This window comes from Aquarana catesbeiana, linkage group LG01, assembly GCF_042186555.1.
Source record: "Aquarana catesbeiana isolate 2022-GZ linkage group LG01, ASM4218655v1, whole genome shotgun sequence".
Classification (NCBI taxonomy): domain Eukaryota; kingdom Metazoa; phylum Chordata; class Amphibia; order Anura; family Ranidae; genus Aquarana; species Aquarana catesbeiana.
Genome location: NC_133324.1, coordinates 580,474,818 through 580,491,238, shown reverse-complemented (window position 1 = coordinate 580,491,238; position 16,421 = coordinate 580,474,818). Strand labels below are relative to the sequence as shown.

Sequence of the window (16,421 nt, the reverse complement as noted above, 5' to 3'; positions counted from 1 at the left end):
CAAGAAAGCACTTGTACAGGCCCATCTGAAGTTTGCTAATGAACATCTGAATGATTCAGAGGAGAACTGGGTGAAGGTGTTGTGGTCAGATGAGACCAAAATCAAGCTCTTTGGCATCAACTCAACTCGCTATGTTTGGAGGTGGAGGAATGCTGCCTATGACCCCAAGAACACCGTCAAACATGGAGGTGGCAACCTTATGTTTTGGGGGTGTTTTTTCTGCTAAGGGGACAGGACAACTTCACTCCATCAAAGAGACAATTGGCGGGGCCATGTACCTTCAAATCTTGGGTGAGAACCTCCTTCCCTCAGCCAGGGCATTAAAAATGTGTTGTGGATGGGTATTTGAGCATGACAATGACCCAAAACACACAGCCAAGGCAACAAAGGAGTGGTTTAAGAAGAAGCACATTAAAGTCCTGGAGTGGCTTAGCCCAGTGGTTTTCAACTTCAGTCCTCAAGTACCCCCAACGGGCCATGTTTTCAGGTTTTACTTTACTTTGCACAGCTGCTTTAAATCAATATCAATGACATGGTGTTGATGAGAGCTCTTTTATCCAAGGGAAGTTCCCAAAACATGGCTTGTTTGGGGGTACTTGAGGACTGAGGTTGAGAACCACTGCTCTAGCCAGTCTCCAGACCTTAAGCCCATAGAAAGTATGTGGAGGGAGCTGAAGGTTCGAGTTGCCAAACGTGGGCCTCAAAATCTTAATGATGTGGAGAGGATCTGCAAAGAGGAGTGGGACAAAATCCCTCCTGAGGTGTGTGCAAACCTGGTGGCCAACTACAAGAAACATCTGACCTCTGTGATTGCCAGCAAAGGTTTTGCCACCAAGTACTAAGTCATGTTTTGCAAAGGGGTCAAATACTTATTCAACTCATTAAAATGCAAACCCATTTATAACTTTTTTTGAAATGCGTTTTTCTGGATTTTTTTTGTTCTCTCACTGTTAAAATAAACCTACCATTGCAATTATAGACTGATCCTTTCTTTGTCAGTGAGCAAATGTACAAAATCAGTAGGGGATCAAATACCTTTTTCCATGACTGTAATGAAGCACAGATTGTGCTGATCAGTTGATTTCTTAAATTAACAGTCAGGGAATGACCACTCTGAAACCGGAAGTGACAAAATCATAGGCGCTTCCGGCTTCATTCCTTAATAAAGGAGATCAGGAAATGTTCCTCCCCTCTCCTCCGTGTGAAGAAATCTTGGCCCATTCTGAGGTGGCCATGATCTTGTAATAACCACTTGCTGCCAGGACATATTTTATGGACAGCGATCAGCAAGTGGTTAAAAGGTGGCCCCTGCAGGGTCAAAACAGAAAGAAAGCAGAATTAACTGCAAAAGGAGAGGCTCTATACTTAGCTTTTTGGCAGCCCATGTATCAAAACACAACCTTGATGCTGCTTCCTGATCTCTGCAAGTATGTCACACTTCTGAGGTTGTGGCGTACTTGCTCCCCTGCAGCACACTGAGGTTCCTCCCACTGGCTTATACATCACTTTATTTGCAAGGATTTCTTGTGGTTTCTGAGACTTAAAATATTACATTCTACTGTATATTGCATATGAAATCTTACAACTGACTGCACAGTGATGAAATCTAAATGGCCCATTGCAGTGTGTGTGTGTGTGTCTTCTTTTTTTTTTTTTTTCTTGAATGCTAAAGTAAATAAAGTTCTTGATGAAAATCTGTTGCCGTGAACTAACCCAACCCTCCCTTTTATCAATTTTTTTTTTTTCAGTTACATCACCTTATTCCTTTAGCATTGGCGATACATCAAGCATGGAACCATATCAACATGGGGGGATAGCTATGCAGATTAAAATGCCAAAGTCTTTCTGCTTTGTAAGTAGCAATTTATTAAATGTATGTGGCAAGCTGTTTTGCCATCTAGCTCTGTCAGGGTTTTCTGCCTAGTCCTGTATAGCAGAGATAAGATGTATTTTTTTTTTCTTTTTTTTTCTTTTATAGCAAAGATTGGAAAAGCAGTTGATTGATCCACAGTATCTCTCTGCAGACTTCAGTAAGCCAGAGGTAAGAAAACATTTCATTATACTGTTTTATAGATTAGCTCATCTGTGTTTAGCAAAATGCATTGGTTCAGTGGTAAAAATCGCTATCCTCTCCTCTCAGTGCTTTCCCTTGGAGGGTAAAGCAACAGGTTCACTTTAACCATTTGCTGACAGCGCTATAACCGAATGACGGCTACATCGCGATCGTCCAATTCTCCTCCCAGAACCTCATCTACCCACACCCCCACCTCCGTGCCCGCTGCGGCGTGCATTTGGTCCTTTACCATGTGATCAGCTGTGTTCCAATCACAGCTGATCACAATGTAAACACATCTGCTGGTTATCAGCATTCCTTTCCTCGCTTGCTGTCGGTATGAGGAGAGGAGAGCCGGTAACTGGCAAGTGTGACGGGGGACATCAACACTGATAATCAGGGCACTGATCATAGTGTCCTGATGATCAGTGCTGCCCCATCAGTGCTGCCCATCAGTGAATGAGAATAAAATTACTTGTTTGCAAAATTTTATAACAGAAACTAAGAAAATCTTTCTGACTTTCTTCCTTCCCCCCCCTTCTTCCCTTTTTTTTTTTTTTTCTCATTTATTTAGCAAAAATAAAAAACCCAGTGGTGGTTAAATACCACCAAAAAGCTCTATTTGTGTGAAAAAAAAATCGTAAAAATTTCATGAGTACAGGGTTGCATGACTGTGCAATTGTCATTTAAAGTGTGAGTGCTGAAAGCTGGCCTGGGCAGGAAGGGGTGAAAGTGCCCTGTAGGCGGCAAGTGGTAAAGCCCTGCCTCCAAGCAGCATATTCTATTCCTGGGTTTGCCTTCTTTTCCTCAACACTCCGTCACGAGGAATGATGCAATGCTGCTGCTGAGGCTGCTGTGTCAATAAAGTAAACCTGTTACCTTTTCCTGTTCGGGCAAAGCACCGGCCTACTTTTAACAGTCTGTTTCAATTTCATCTGTTGGACTAAAGTGGAATTACTGAGTGTGCAGATGCTGCTTATTTTACCAGATTCTTCCGAGATTCAATGGGGACACAAGCGGTGAAATCTACCCCCAGCTGCAACCGTTCTTATGTATTTAATTTAGCATCGTTAACTAAGCTTCCAATATGAGGGGGGGTCTCCAAAACAGTGCACTTTCACAACTGTGATCTGATCGCTTTGATAAACATTTTGGACATTATTTTGAAGCTCCATGGTGTGCTGGTGATAGGTTTGTAGTCGCCATAGCGCTTCAGTCCTCATGCTTCTTCGTGCTTCTTTTACTGATGATTTGTCTTCTTTGGCTAGTCCGCCCTCTCTCCCTCCTCCTCCTCCCCCTCCTCTCCCTCCTCATCATATGTGGCTTTCCTTTACATTTTCTCCCAATTTTTGTAGTGATATCGCAAACTTTTTTTAAATTGGAAAATTCAACTTTATTAAATGGAAATGCAAGGAATACATCAAACATTGGGTACATACATCAAATACAATATTAAGGTACAATAATCACAATTGTGGTAACCCACCCTGTCGGTCACTAGTACTAAGTCCTTGTGTTGAAATCCTGATGTGTTTGTATCTAAAGAACTAAAATGCGGGGGGGGGGGGGGGGGGGTTGCTTACCTCTAATCTATCTTCTCACTCTGGAGTATCAGATGCTCTCTATGAGATCAGGTATCCTCCTAAGTGCAAGTTTCTCCATCCTCCAGCTACCTATCCCATGCTTTAGAGTACTTTTCAGTACACCCTCTATGCATATATATCAGTTTTTTAAATGGGAGGGTGGCATTGATGTCCCTTTTTTCATTCCTGTACTATGGGGGTGAGTACCTGCATCCAGGATCGAGCCACGGCCTTTCTAGCCAGAAAGAGTTTTGTATATAAATGTAGCTTGAAACTTGTCTACATCTGCATCTGGCAATAGGCCCAGCAGACACAACTTAGGGTCCAGTACCACCGGGGAAGCCATTTTATCATGAAGAAAGTGAATCACTTGTGTCCAGTAAGTTTGCAAAATGGGGCAGTCCCACACCAAATGGTAGAACTTGCCTGGATTATAGGTACACAAGGAGCATGTCGGACTGCGAGTAGGTTGAAATTTGGCCAACCTTTGTGGTGTCAGGTAGGCTTGATATACAATATATGATGTACAATATATAGTTGTGTCAACCTGTCTGATAGTTTGGGAGATTCTGTCTTGACATTATCTAAAATTTCATCCCAATCTGAGTCGCTGATGTTCCCAATATCCTGTTCCCATCTCATTTTAGCCCTCTGAATCACTGTCACTACCACCCTTGGGAGTCTGATTGTAGAGTACAGATTGGATCTAAGTTTACTGGGTTCTGTGCCCAGAAGTATATCATCGCAAATATTTTTACATGTATAATTACACTGTTCTATTTCCGATGTTTGGCACCTTCTGTAAAGCCCTATCTGTAATTTGTAAAAAGTCAGTGCAGTAGATTGTACTAAACTGAGTAGCATACTAAAATATTTATGTGTGATTTTATGAAATCTTATTCTCTCTGATTTCCAAGGCACCTCTGAACATTCACACAGCAGTGTTGGCATTGGATCATTTTCAAGAGATGCACAGTCGTCTGCCTAACATAAGGTAATTATTATTCTCACTCCTTCAGTGGTAACATTGTGAATGTGGTTTTTACAAAGCGATATGGACTTGTTAGGTTGCTCTTTTACTTTTATAGTGCTAACACATTCTGCGGTATTTTACAGCGATACACACACACATTAACTATATTTTTGGGTTGTTTGTAGGAGAAGGTAAATTGATAAAAGGAAAAAAATATTGGTATTGGTTGGAATTGAACCCAAAATTCCAAAATTGTGACCACTTTCACTTTTTTTTTTTCAGAGGTATTATTGAATGTTGAATAATAGGGGGATGGTAGTTGCTCTGTGAAAGGAAGGGGATGAAGGGAAAGGGGAGGGGACTAAACTAAAGTGCATGTGACAAACATGCCAGGTGACCTAAAAAACAATAGAAAGTCAATAAACCGAGAATAAGGGAGAAAACGCTGATATGTGCATATAATAAACACAATGAGAATACCACTGAATGGTGTATAAAGAAAAAATGCTGACATGAAGCAACAAGGAAGATGAATTACATGGCATAATAATGAACAGTGCACATGAATATAAAAGGCAACCAAGCCAACATAAAACAACAAAGGTGATAATTACAATATGTGAAATGTGTGAGTGAAAAAAAAAATCAACACACTGGGTGCATGAATAAACAAATGCATAAATGATTATATATATATATATATATATATATATATATATATATATATATATATATATATATATATATATATATATATATATATATATATATATATATATATATATATATAGTCCCGGTGATAAGTGTTGTAAAAAACCAAACCACTTAGCAACTAGCAAGTAGATCAAAAACATGAGAAGGAACTCAGCATGACAAAAAATATATATATAATGGCGAATAAAATATGAAAAAAAGTCCCGCCACCAAATGTGACACTTCTGAGTGACAATCCAAAGACACAATGGTATAAGTGAAAGGAGGGGAGTGATCTTCAGTAAGAACACCTCCGTATCCACAGGCCCCTTACCTTACAGCTGTAAGGTATACAGCATATATATATGTGAAGCCCAGTAGATGGTGAAATCCAAAAAATGCAGCAGATGGTGTAGCTCACAGGTGCGGTATGTGATATGCAGAGAAAGACAAGATAAACAGCATATGGTGTGATACCGTTTGATGTTTTAAGAACACAGGAGGAAAGGCAGGATGAGGGGGAGAGAGGGGGGGTTGCACTCACTTGTGACCAATGAGCGCAAGCCTCAACCCACGAGCGCCGAGCTCGTATATACCCAGCTGCTGGCCAAGGACCCTCCAACGTCTCTCGCCTCCTGTTGCTCACCACTCGTCATAAAACGTATAAACAGTGCAGTATCGAGACAAAAAAGCCGCACATAACGTGATCCCGTATGATAACACTTTATTACACAAACTAAAATGTCATACTTACAAAAGATGACAGCTGGGGGGGTAAAAACTCCACGAGCGCCGTGCTTGTCACATCAGCTGTTGTGTGGCAGCGTCCCGTGCTCCTAACGCATGTCGTCACGTCACGTGACATCTTCAGAGGAATCCTCCTTTCACTTATACCATTGTGTCTTTGGATTGTCACTCAGAAGTGTCACATTTGGTGGCGGGACTTTTTTTCATATTTTATTCGCCATTATATATAAATATTTTTTGTCATGCTGAGTTCCTTCTCATGTTTTTGATCTACTTGCTAGTTGCTAAGTGGTTTGGTTTTTTACAACACTTATCACCGGGACTATTATATATATATAATTATTTATGCATTTGTTTATTCATGTACCCAGTGTGTTGATTTTTTTTTTTTTCACTCACACATTTCACATATTGTAATTATCACCTTTTTGTTGTTTTATGTTGGCTTGGTTGCCTTTTATATTCATGTGCACTGTTCATTATTATGCCATGTAATTCATCTTCCTTGTTCCTTCATGTCAGCATTTTTTCTTTATACACCATTCAGTGGTATTCTCATTGTGTTTATTATATGCACATGTCAGCGTTTTCTCCCTTATTCTCGGTTTATTGACTTTCTATTGTTTTTTAGGTCACCTGGCATGTTTGTCACATGTACTTTAGTTTAGTCCCCTCCCCTTTCCCTTCATCCCCTTCCTTTCACAGCGCAACTACCATCCCCCTATTATTCACTATTGTTTTGTCTGTTTGGAGCAGTCTTTTAGGTGTTGCAGCAGTGTCCCCTTGTTAGTATAGGAGTCCGCTAGCAGCGCAGGAGTTCTTTCTATTGTTTCACATTATTGAATGTTGACAGAACTATGTGTTATGTTGGCTGTTTACAGGATACCCTTTCTTCTTTCTTTTTTTTTTTTTTTTTTTTTTTTTTTTTTTATATGTGAAGTGACCCATAGTTAGACAGAACCTGCATTTTAATTTATACTGGTGGCCAGCCACCCCCCCCCCCACAGAAAACAAGTGAGAAGAAATCCAAACTTCGTATTGGAAGATTTCCTCTAACTTCTTGTTGCATATTTGGAAAGGAAAAGGTTATTCTTCCCCAATGGTACACAAGCAGCAAAAACTGTTCTACCAGCATGCCTAAAATTTTTGCTAGTGTCCTCTTCTTCCTCTTCCTCTCGACTGGACTCTGCTGGATTGGACATCGCAGGGTGAACCTGGGAGTGACCTTTGGGCACTGGACCAATTTTCAGCCCTTTCCAGACTATTTTTGGATTAGCTACAGAGAGCCTTTCAGGTTCAGAGCAGTTAGCATTCCCCCTGCTGTTGCTCTGTCTCTGAAGACTCATTCATCTGAGTAGGCCGTTTGTGCCAAGCACCGGAAGCTCTCTCACCACTCACTCATGCCTGGCTTTAACTGTCATAGCTTGATAAGTCTCCCACTGGCTGTCTCGCATAGGTTAATGGACTGGCTGTAAAAAAAACAGGCTCTAGGGGAAGGGGCTTTTTTAGAAATGTTATCCATACTGTGAGCAATGTTAGTAAGTCTACTTACCACAAGGCCTCTCCTTGTACTTGGAAGGCTTACTTTGCTTGGTGTATATAGGAATGAGAGGGAGAGGTGCTAGGGAGCCTGAAATAGTGTAGCAAGTCAATTCATTAGATTTACAATAAAAAGTGATGATATGCGCTCACATGAAATGGAGCAAAGCAGGCATGTCACAATATGTCAGTACATGGTCGCAGATGGATGGGACCGCAGGAGTCCAGGGAGGAACAGCTGCTGACAGTACTGAGAAGAGAGTCGCTAGGACGCGGAAAGTGGAGACGCCAGAAGGCTTGTGAAGCCTGAGCCGCTGTAGCCATCAGTTTGTCTGGAGAAGCCGGATCTTCACTTTATACTTGGCTTGGTGCGAGTCCAGAGGCTTACACCCTACAAGATCCTTTTCTTCTTGCATTTTCGCCTGGACTGACATTTGCTCATTAGATTATCAAGGGCCAGATCTCTGCCATTCATTTTACAGAGGCCATTTGCTCTGACCAGGACTTTTGTGCAAGGCGTTTTCCATGTGGCTCCCCAGATCAATCTGAGTAGTCATGCTATAATTATATTTGTATATTCCTTTCGTCAGTGTTTGGTAGAAAAAGAAAAGCGCATATCTAAATGTCCGGCTAACATCTTAAATCTCTGGATACCTTATTATAAGTTATCTAAATAACACATTGATTTTGTCATTTTGATATTGGTTTCTATAGGTGCCTTCAGGATGCTGAAGAGATGCAGAAATTCGCAGCATCTATAACTGAAACTCTGCAGAGTAAAGTAGGTTTCACAGCCTAGAGACTGCCTCCCAGGTTAAAGGCTTTATTGTTTTGATTTTCTTTAATCCTTTCTCTTATAAGTGATATTTTGTTTGTTCTATTTACAAAATAATAGGCGAAAACATGTTAGGTTGCACTTTTAACTTATTGATGAAATGTACATGGCTTCCCTGCAGTTATAAGGGCCGCTTGGAAGTAAATAACAAGCAAGGTGTGCCTAATGGGACTGCCTAATCTGGCCTTATTTTGGAAAATACAAATAATGCAGCATCTTGTTTTTGTTACAGAAAATATAGATCTAGGAGTATCACTTTTTGAATTGAAATGAATCTATACAATAGATATTTTTCAGCTAGTGAGAACCCAAAACTCAGTATCTCAGAAAATTTGAATATTGCATAAGACCAATAAAAAAACAAAACAAAAAAGGATTTTTTTTTTTTTTTTTTTTTTTTTTAAGAGAAAAAAAGTTTATTTAAGCTTGTGTGAACAAAGGTATGCAGTGATACAATCTCATCGACCAGGCATAAATCACTCGGATGTAATACATTACAATCTATTCCATTAGACTTATGTTGATGGTAGTAGGGTGAGAGAGAAAACTTTATCAACAGGGATACATCAGGGTAGAACTATGAGCATAGTAGACATGATGGAGAAGGAATCCCAAACATGAAATGGGATGCATAGTAGGAGAGAAAGGGGGATGGGGGTGGGGAGGATTCAAGAGGATGACAAAAGATTCCTCCATCAGCGTATCAGATCTGTACCTGTGGTATAGTACTTCCTGTACAAATCTGGCCCTGTGCTGCTATCCGAGTCCTAATCCAGAGGCAGCCTCCGCTCATGTACCCATGCTGCCCATAGTTTGTCAAACTTTTTGGGGCAGGTGCGTCCCATATAAGTCAGTTTAAATAGTGGCAGCACCAGGTCTATCAGGGTCTGCCATTGCTCTACCATAGGTGGAATAGGCTTGTTCCTATGCAGCATGATCGATTTTCCTCGCATAGAAGGCCGCGTAAAATAAAAAGAGTTTTTCTGGATTGTGAGGCCTCTAGTGTTTTAATACAGAAATGCTGGTTTACTGTAAAGTATGTCACTGTATAGAATAGCATGCACTCAATACTTATTCGGGGGTCCTTTTTGCACGAATTACTGCATCAATATGGCGTGGCATTGAGGCGATCAGCCTGTGGCACTGTTGTGGTGTCATGGAAGCCCAGGTTTCTTTGATAGCGGCCTTTCAGCTCAGCTTGTCTGCATTGTTGGGTCTGGTGTCTCATCTTTCTCTTGACAATACCCCACACATTCTCTATAGGGTTTAGGTCAGGCAAGTTTGCTGGCCAATCAAGCACAGTGATAACATGACCATTAAACCAAGTGTTGGTACTTTCCCCTGTTCTTTCAGGACAGCCACCATAGAGAGACCTTGGCTTCTCCCATCTGAGGAAACACCGCCTTGTACTGCAAGATTTAATCCTTACTGTCCCGCCGGCCCCTCAGTTCCGGTGTTTCTTCCGGGAGACATCGCTAAGGAGCCGGGGCTGAACAGCCAGGGAGGCTGAGGCCGAGTGTTTTCCTGAGAAGGGGGAAGACGGTGGTCTCTCTCTGATTTTGCAGCCAGGTAGGCTAGGGAGCCTGAGATTACCTGTATAGCTGCATCTTGCGCACCCCAGCTTCTCTTGGGGAAGGAGAAAGCTTGGGGAGGTCTGCTATTCCACCCAGGGGGGCGCTGCAAGAGGTGTGCCAGGTCCCCCCGTATTATGCAGCCAGCGTTTGAGCTCTAGAAGCCAGGCCGGATGACGGGCGACATCAGTTCTGGTGGGGGCAGGCACTTTGCCGGACCCGCATCTTCCGGTTCCGGGCGGGGGATACGAAAGCAGCCGAGGAGTGCACTGAGGGGGTTAGTGAGGGCAGAACAGGGTATGGACCTTGTGGCGTCCTTTTAAGGAGCTTTCTAGCACCTTTCAATCTTTTAAGATGCTTTTTTACTAGTTTACAGTTGCCGCAGCCCCAGGGCAATCCTCCACCAGCGCAGGAGTGTTACACCTAGCCCAGCGGATATTCCTCCGTTAGTGGAGATAGACCAGGGGGCTCCAGAGAGGAAATTGAGGAAGAGCCAGACAGCGCCGCTTCAGACTCCCAGGGGGAGTCTGAGAAGGAGAGGGTGGATGGGGAATCTCGTTATAAGCTTTCCTTTGATGAAGTGGAGGATCTCTTAGGAGCTATCCATACCACTTTTGGAATACAAGAAGAAAAGAAGGCGTGGTTGCTCCATGACCAGATTTACAAGGGCCTGCGGGAACAGAAAAAGGGGGTGCTCCTTGTCCACGATGTCTTGGTCAAAGCCATCAAGAGGGAATGGCAAGATCCCGAAAGGAAACCTTTCTTTTTCGAGGGCTTTGAAACAAAGGTTTCCCTTTGAGGAGGAAGAGGCTCTAGTCTGGAATAAATATCCTAGGATAGACACAGCCTTTTCACAGGTCCAGGCATATTGACCTGGCCTTCGAGGACATGGGGGCACTTTCAGACCCCATGGTCAGAGGTATGGACTCGCTCTTGAAGTCCTGGGACTCGTCGCAGGGAAACCTTAAGCCCGCCATGGCAGTCACAGTAGTGGCCCGCAACATGGAATATTGGCTTACACAGTTTAAGGCCACATTGCGGTGACACCAAAAGAAACTATCCTGACTTAATTTCCCATGCTACTTAAAGGGGTGGCGTACATTGCAGACGCTTCGGCTGAATCGGTGCGCATGACTGCAAGATCCGCAGCCCTGACCAACTCAGCAAGAAGGGCCCTATGGCTTAAGACGTGGCAGGGAGACAGCGCGTCTAACATCAAACTCTGCGGGATTCCACTCACAGGGGACCTATTGTTTGGGCCAGGTTTGGAGGACGTTTTGGATCAGACGGCCGACAAGAAAAAGGCCTTTGCCATTAAAAGGAAATTTGGAGAGCAGACTAAAAGAAAGTCTCGCCCTTTAGAGGAAGACCCAAAAGCTGAACTGCCGTGGTTTGCGGGCAGAAGGGAAGGGGTGGGGGGGCGATTTTTCGCCCTCCTTAACAGCCCAAAATGACCCAGTGACAGGTTAACCACCATGGGAGATGATCATCTCCTCCAACCAGTTTGCGTTAGGAATCATAAGAAGAGGATACCGGCTGGAGTTTTCAAAACCTCCTCTGCACAGACTTCTTGTCACCAAGCTACCAAAGTGCGCAGAAAAGTCGACAGCTCTTCTATCCTCCCTACAGGAGTTGGAGGAACAGGAGGTGATGGTACGAGTCCCAACAGGAAAGCCTGGCAGAGGCTTCTATTCCCACATCTTTGTCGTCCACAAGCCTTCAGGAAAGTTCAGGCTTATCCTGAACCTGAAGCCTCTGAATGTCTAAGTAACCTACAGGAGGGTCCGAATGGACTCAGTCTACTTGGTGAAGGCACTGCTTCATGGCATCGACAGATTTGAAAGGCGCCTATCTACACATCCCTGTCACAGAGGGCTACCAGAAGTTCCTCAGGTTGGCGGTAAAAACCAGAGAAGGGACGTACTATCTACAGTTCAGGGCCCTCCCCTTTGGTCTATTTCCCCCCCCTTGCATCTTCACCAAAGTCATGGTGGAGGTGCTGGCTTTTCTGCGACTCAGAGGCATCTTGGCAATTGCATACTTTGATCTACTCCTGTTTGCTTCTTCCCCAGAGCAGTTGTCCCAGGATCTACAGGTGGCAAGAGGCGTCCTAGAAAACTCAACTTGGTTCCATCCCAAAAGGTCACCTTCTTGGGCTATGTGTTGGATTCAACAAAGCAGAAGGTCTTCCTTCCCTTAGAAAAAATCCAGTAGGTGGACAGGGCAATGTTGTTGCTCCAGGGCAGCCGTCAGGTCTCAGTAAGACAAGCTCTGTCAGCTTTGGGCTTAGTAACATCCACGTTCCCGGCAGTGCAGTGGGAGGAGGATGGTGACTGTTTGTTTGAACCAGGACATCTTCAAGATGGTCACTCGAAAGTGGGGGGTGCCATGTGTGGACCTCTTCTCTTCGAGGGAGAACACAAAGGCGCACCTCTTCTCCCTGAGCAGATGAGATAGGACGGTCAGAGTAGACACACTGGCTCAGAACTGGCGGTTCTCCAGGTGTTATGCCCCCCCCCCGTACTGATACCAGCGGTATTGAGAAAATTTCAGTCGGAAAACACAACCCTCATTCTAATCGCACCACACCGGCCCAGGAGGCTGTCGTTCTCCATCTTGAGGGACCTTGCTGTTGAACCTCCCTGGATTCTGCCTATCCAGGGGGATCTTCTTTCTCAGGGGCTGATCTGTTGTCCCCAGGTGGAGCGGTGGAATCTCTCAGCCTGGCTAATGAGGAAATGCTGAGGAGCAAGGGTTTCTCGGATTGTTTAGTGGCAACTCTCCTAGGTTGCACTAAAAAGGAGATGCAGGCTATCTACCCAAAGGTGTGGAGACTCTTCAATAGCTGGTGCACAGACAGCTCCTTCGATGTATGCAGCTCAGTAGCAGTGTTGGAATTTCTGCAGTCAAGAGCGGACAAAGTGTTAGCTCTTAGCACTTTGAAAGGACAGGTATCTGCCTTGAGCATATTCCTGGAAAAGCTGCTAGCAACAGATCCATGGATAGCCAGATTTTTTAAAGCCTTAGGCAGGCAGAGACACCCCCCTTCCCCCATGTGGGATCTCTCCTTAGTGTTACAGGCCCTCACTGGGGAGCCATTTGAGCTGCTGGGGTCCTGTGCGTTAAAATTGGTCACCCTCAAGACAGTGTTTTTGGTGGCGATCACTACGGCAAGGAGGGTTAGTGAAATCGAAGTCCTCTCCATCAGGGCACCTTTTTTTTTTTTTTTTTTTTTTTTAACGGATCCTGCCTTTTTTGCCAAAGGTGGCCTCTAAGTTTCATAGAGGCCAGGAAATTATTTTGCCTACCTTCTGTTCGAGTCCTGTGAGGGAACATATTTTTCATAAATTGGATGTTAGAAGGTGTGTCCTTCAGTACTTAGATAATACAAAACAGTTTAGGAAATCTGATTCCTTTTTTGTGTTCTTTTCAGGGGCTAGGAAAGAGTCCAGAGCCTCTAGACGTACAATAGCCAGATGGTTGAGGTTAGCCATTATTCAGGCCTAAGTGATGGGGGGGGGGTTGGAGCCCCCGAAGGTTATTGAGGCACATTCCACCAGGGCAATGGCGACTCCTCAAGCAGAGTGGGCTGGTGCTTCTCCAGAGCAGATCTGTAGAGCTGCAACGTGGTCCAGGTCCAGCTTTGCCACCTTCGTGGAGCACTACAGGTTGGACCTGCTATCAGCCAAAGACCAGGCCTTTGGGTGTAAAGTGCTGCAGGCAGCAGTCCCACCCTAAGGTAAGGTGCTCGCTTATCCTCTATGGTGGCTATCCTGAAAGACAAACAGGAAAAACAGAGTTGCACTTACCGGTAACATTCTTTTCCAGGAGTCTTTCAGGACAGCACCAGTACCCACCCAAATTGTTGGCTATCCCTGAGAGCTCATCACATGAGACCGTCAGGTAAGATAAAAGTTAGTATGACATATTCTTATGTCTCCCCCGCTGGCCAGAGGTACTCTTGAAGAACTGAGAGGCCGGCGGGACAGTGAGGCTTAAATCTTGCCGTATAAGGCAGTGTTTCCTGAGATGGGAGGAGCCAAGGTCTCTATATGGTGAGAAGGACTCCTGGAAAAGGATGTTAAGTGTAACACCGTTTTTTTGCAGTGTGAGCAGGTGCCACGTCCTGCTGGAAAATTAAATCTGCATCTCCATGAGGCTGGGTAGCAGAGGGAAGCATGAAGTGCTCTAGAATTTCCTGTTAGAGGGCTGTGCTGACTTTGGACTTGATAAAACACAGTGGACCAACACCAGCAGATTATGGCCTCCAAATCATCACTGACTGTGGAAACCTAACACTGGACCTCATGCAACTTGGATTCTATGTCTCTCCACTCTTCCTCCAGACTCTGGGACCTTGATTTCCAAATGAAATGCAAAATTTACTTTCATCTGAAAAGAGGACTTTGGACCACTGAGCAACAGTCCAGCCCTTTTTCTCAGCCCAGGTTACATGGTTACATAGTAGGCGAGGTCGAAAAAAGACACCAGTCTATCAAGTCCAACCTATGTGTGTGATTATATGTCAGTATTACCTTGTATATGCCTGTATGTTGTGGTCGTTCAGGTGCTTATCTAATAGTTTCTTGAAACTATCGATGCTCCCCGCTGAGACCACCGCCTGTGGAAGGAAATTCCACATCCTTGCCACTGATACAGTAAAGAACCCTCTACGTAGTTTAAGGTTAAACCTCTTTTCTTCTAATTTTAATGAGTGGCCACGAGTCTTGTTAAACTCCCTTCCGCGAAAGTTTTTTATCTCAATTGTGGGGTCACCAGTACGGTATTTGTAAATTGAAATCATATCCCCTCTCAAGCATCTCTTCTCCAGAGAGATTAAGTTCAGTGCTCGCAACCTTTCCTCATAATTAATATCTTCCAGACCCTTTATTAGCTTTGTTGCCCTTCTTTGTACTCGCTCCATTTCCAGTACATCTTTCCTGAGGACTGGTGCCCAGAACTGGACAGCATATTCTAGGTGCAGCCAGACCAGAGTCTTGTAGAGCAGGAGAATTATCGTTTTTATCTCTGGAATTAATCCCCTTCTTAATGCATGCCAATATTATGTTTGCTTTGTTAGCAGCAGCTTGGCATTGCATGCCATTGCTGAGCCTATCATCTACTAGGACCCCCAGGTCCTTTTCCATCCTAGATTCCCCCAGAGGTTTTCCCCCCAATGTATAGATTGCATTCATATTTTTGCCACCCAAATGCATTTATTTACATTTTTCTACACTGAACCCCATGTAGTTGCCCACCCAATTAATTTGTTCAGATCTTTTTGCAAGGTTTTGCCCTGCTTGGCTTAGTATCATCTGCAAATACAGAGATTGAATTGTTTACCCCATTCTCCAAGTAGTTTATGAACAAATTAAACAGGCTTGGTCCCAGCACAGAACCCTGGGGGACCCCACTACCCACCCCTCCCCATTTATCACAACCCTCTGAACTCGCCCTTGAAGCCAGTTTTCAATCCATGTACTCCCCCTATGGTCCATGCCAACGGTCCTTATTTTGTACAGTAAAAGTTTATGGGGAACTGTGTCAAATGCTTTTGCAAAATCTGAATACACCATGTCTACGAGCCTTCCTTTATCTAGATGGCAACTCGCCTCCTCATAGAAGGTTAATAGATTGGTTTGGCAAGAATGATTCTTCATGGATCCATGCTGATTACTGCTAATGATACCATACTCATTACTAAAATATTGTCCCGTATCATCCTCTCCAAGTGTTTACATACTATTGATGTTGGGCTAACTGGTCTGTAATTCCCAGGGATGTATTTTGGGCCCTTTTTTTTTTTTTTCCAAATAACAGTTTTTATTATTATTCATGTTAGAAATACAGAGTAAAGGAACATAGAAAATCACAAATATTATCTATCTAGCATATCCATCTGTGATGTCAAACGTATACTCAAAAAAAAAAAAAAAAAGAATATTGAAGCTATGCTAAATTTCAGTGGTATGTTAACATTTAACTTTTAGCAGTTCCTTTGGTAGATAAGAAACTTTAATTCAGTTATGTAGCTGTAAATCGATGTCTGTGACCGAGGAAAGTCACAAGAGCCTGTAGTATAGGGGGATAGAAGGGGGTAAGGGGAAGGAAAAGAAGGGGGATAAAAGAGGAAATAAGCCATCTGGGTAGGATTATTACCTGGTCATGGTGGGTCCTCCCGGAGATGCCACAGCTCCCAGACCCTGTTATGTGCCTCCAATCTGTCTTGTATTCTAGCCGTCATTTTCTCCATCAATTCGACATCTTTCATTCTAGAGTAAAGATCTTCAGCAGAGGGTGGAGTACGGCTTTTCCAGTTTAGGGCTATGAGGCAGCGTGCCGATGTGAGTACGTGCCGTACTAATTTCCTATATGGTGTACGGAGCTTTAGTGGTGATAATCCTAGTAGAAAGAACTTTGGGGACGC

General features: G+C 43.7%; 1 protein-coding gene across 2 annotated transcripts in view; it reads left to right on the top strand.

Moving 5' to 3' along the window:
• Window positions 1–16,421, top strand: part of UBA6 (ubiquitin like modifier activating enzyme 6) — a 133,933-nt gene that overhangs the window by 36,567 nt on the left and 80,945 nt on the right. For both annotated transcript variants that reach the window (XM_073597820.1, XM_073597813.1), the window contains exons 10-13: window positions 1,749–1,852; window positions 1,979–2,041; window positions 4,554–4,630; window positions 8,303–8,369. In XM_073597820.1, the coding sequence (XP_073453921.1) occupies window positions 1,749–1,852; window positions 1,979–2,041; window positions 4,554–4,630; window positions 8,303–8,369 (311 nt within the window). The remainder of the gene's footprint in view (window positions 1–1,748; window positions 1,853–1,978; window positions 2,042–4,553; window positions 4,631–8,302; window positions 8,370–16,421) is intronic.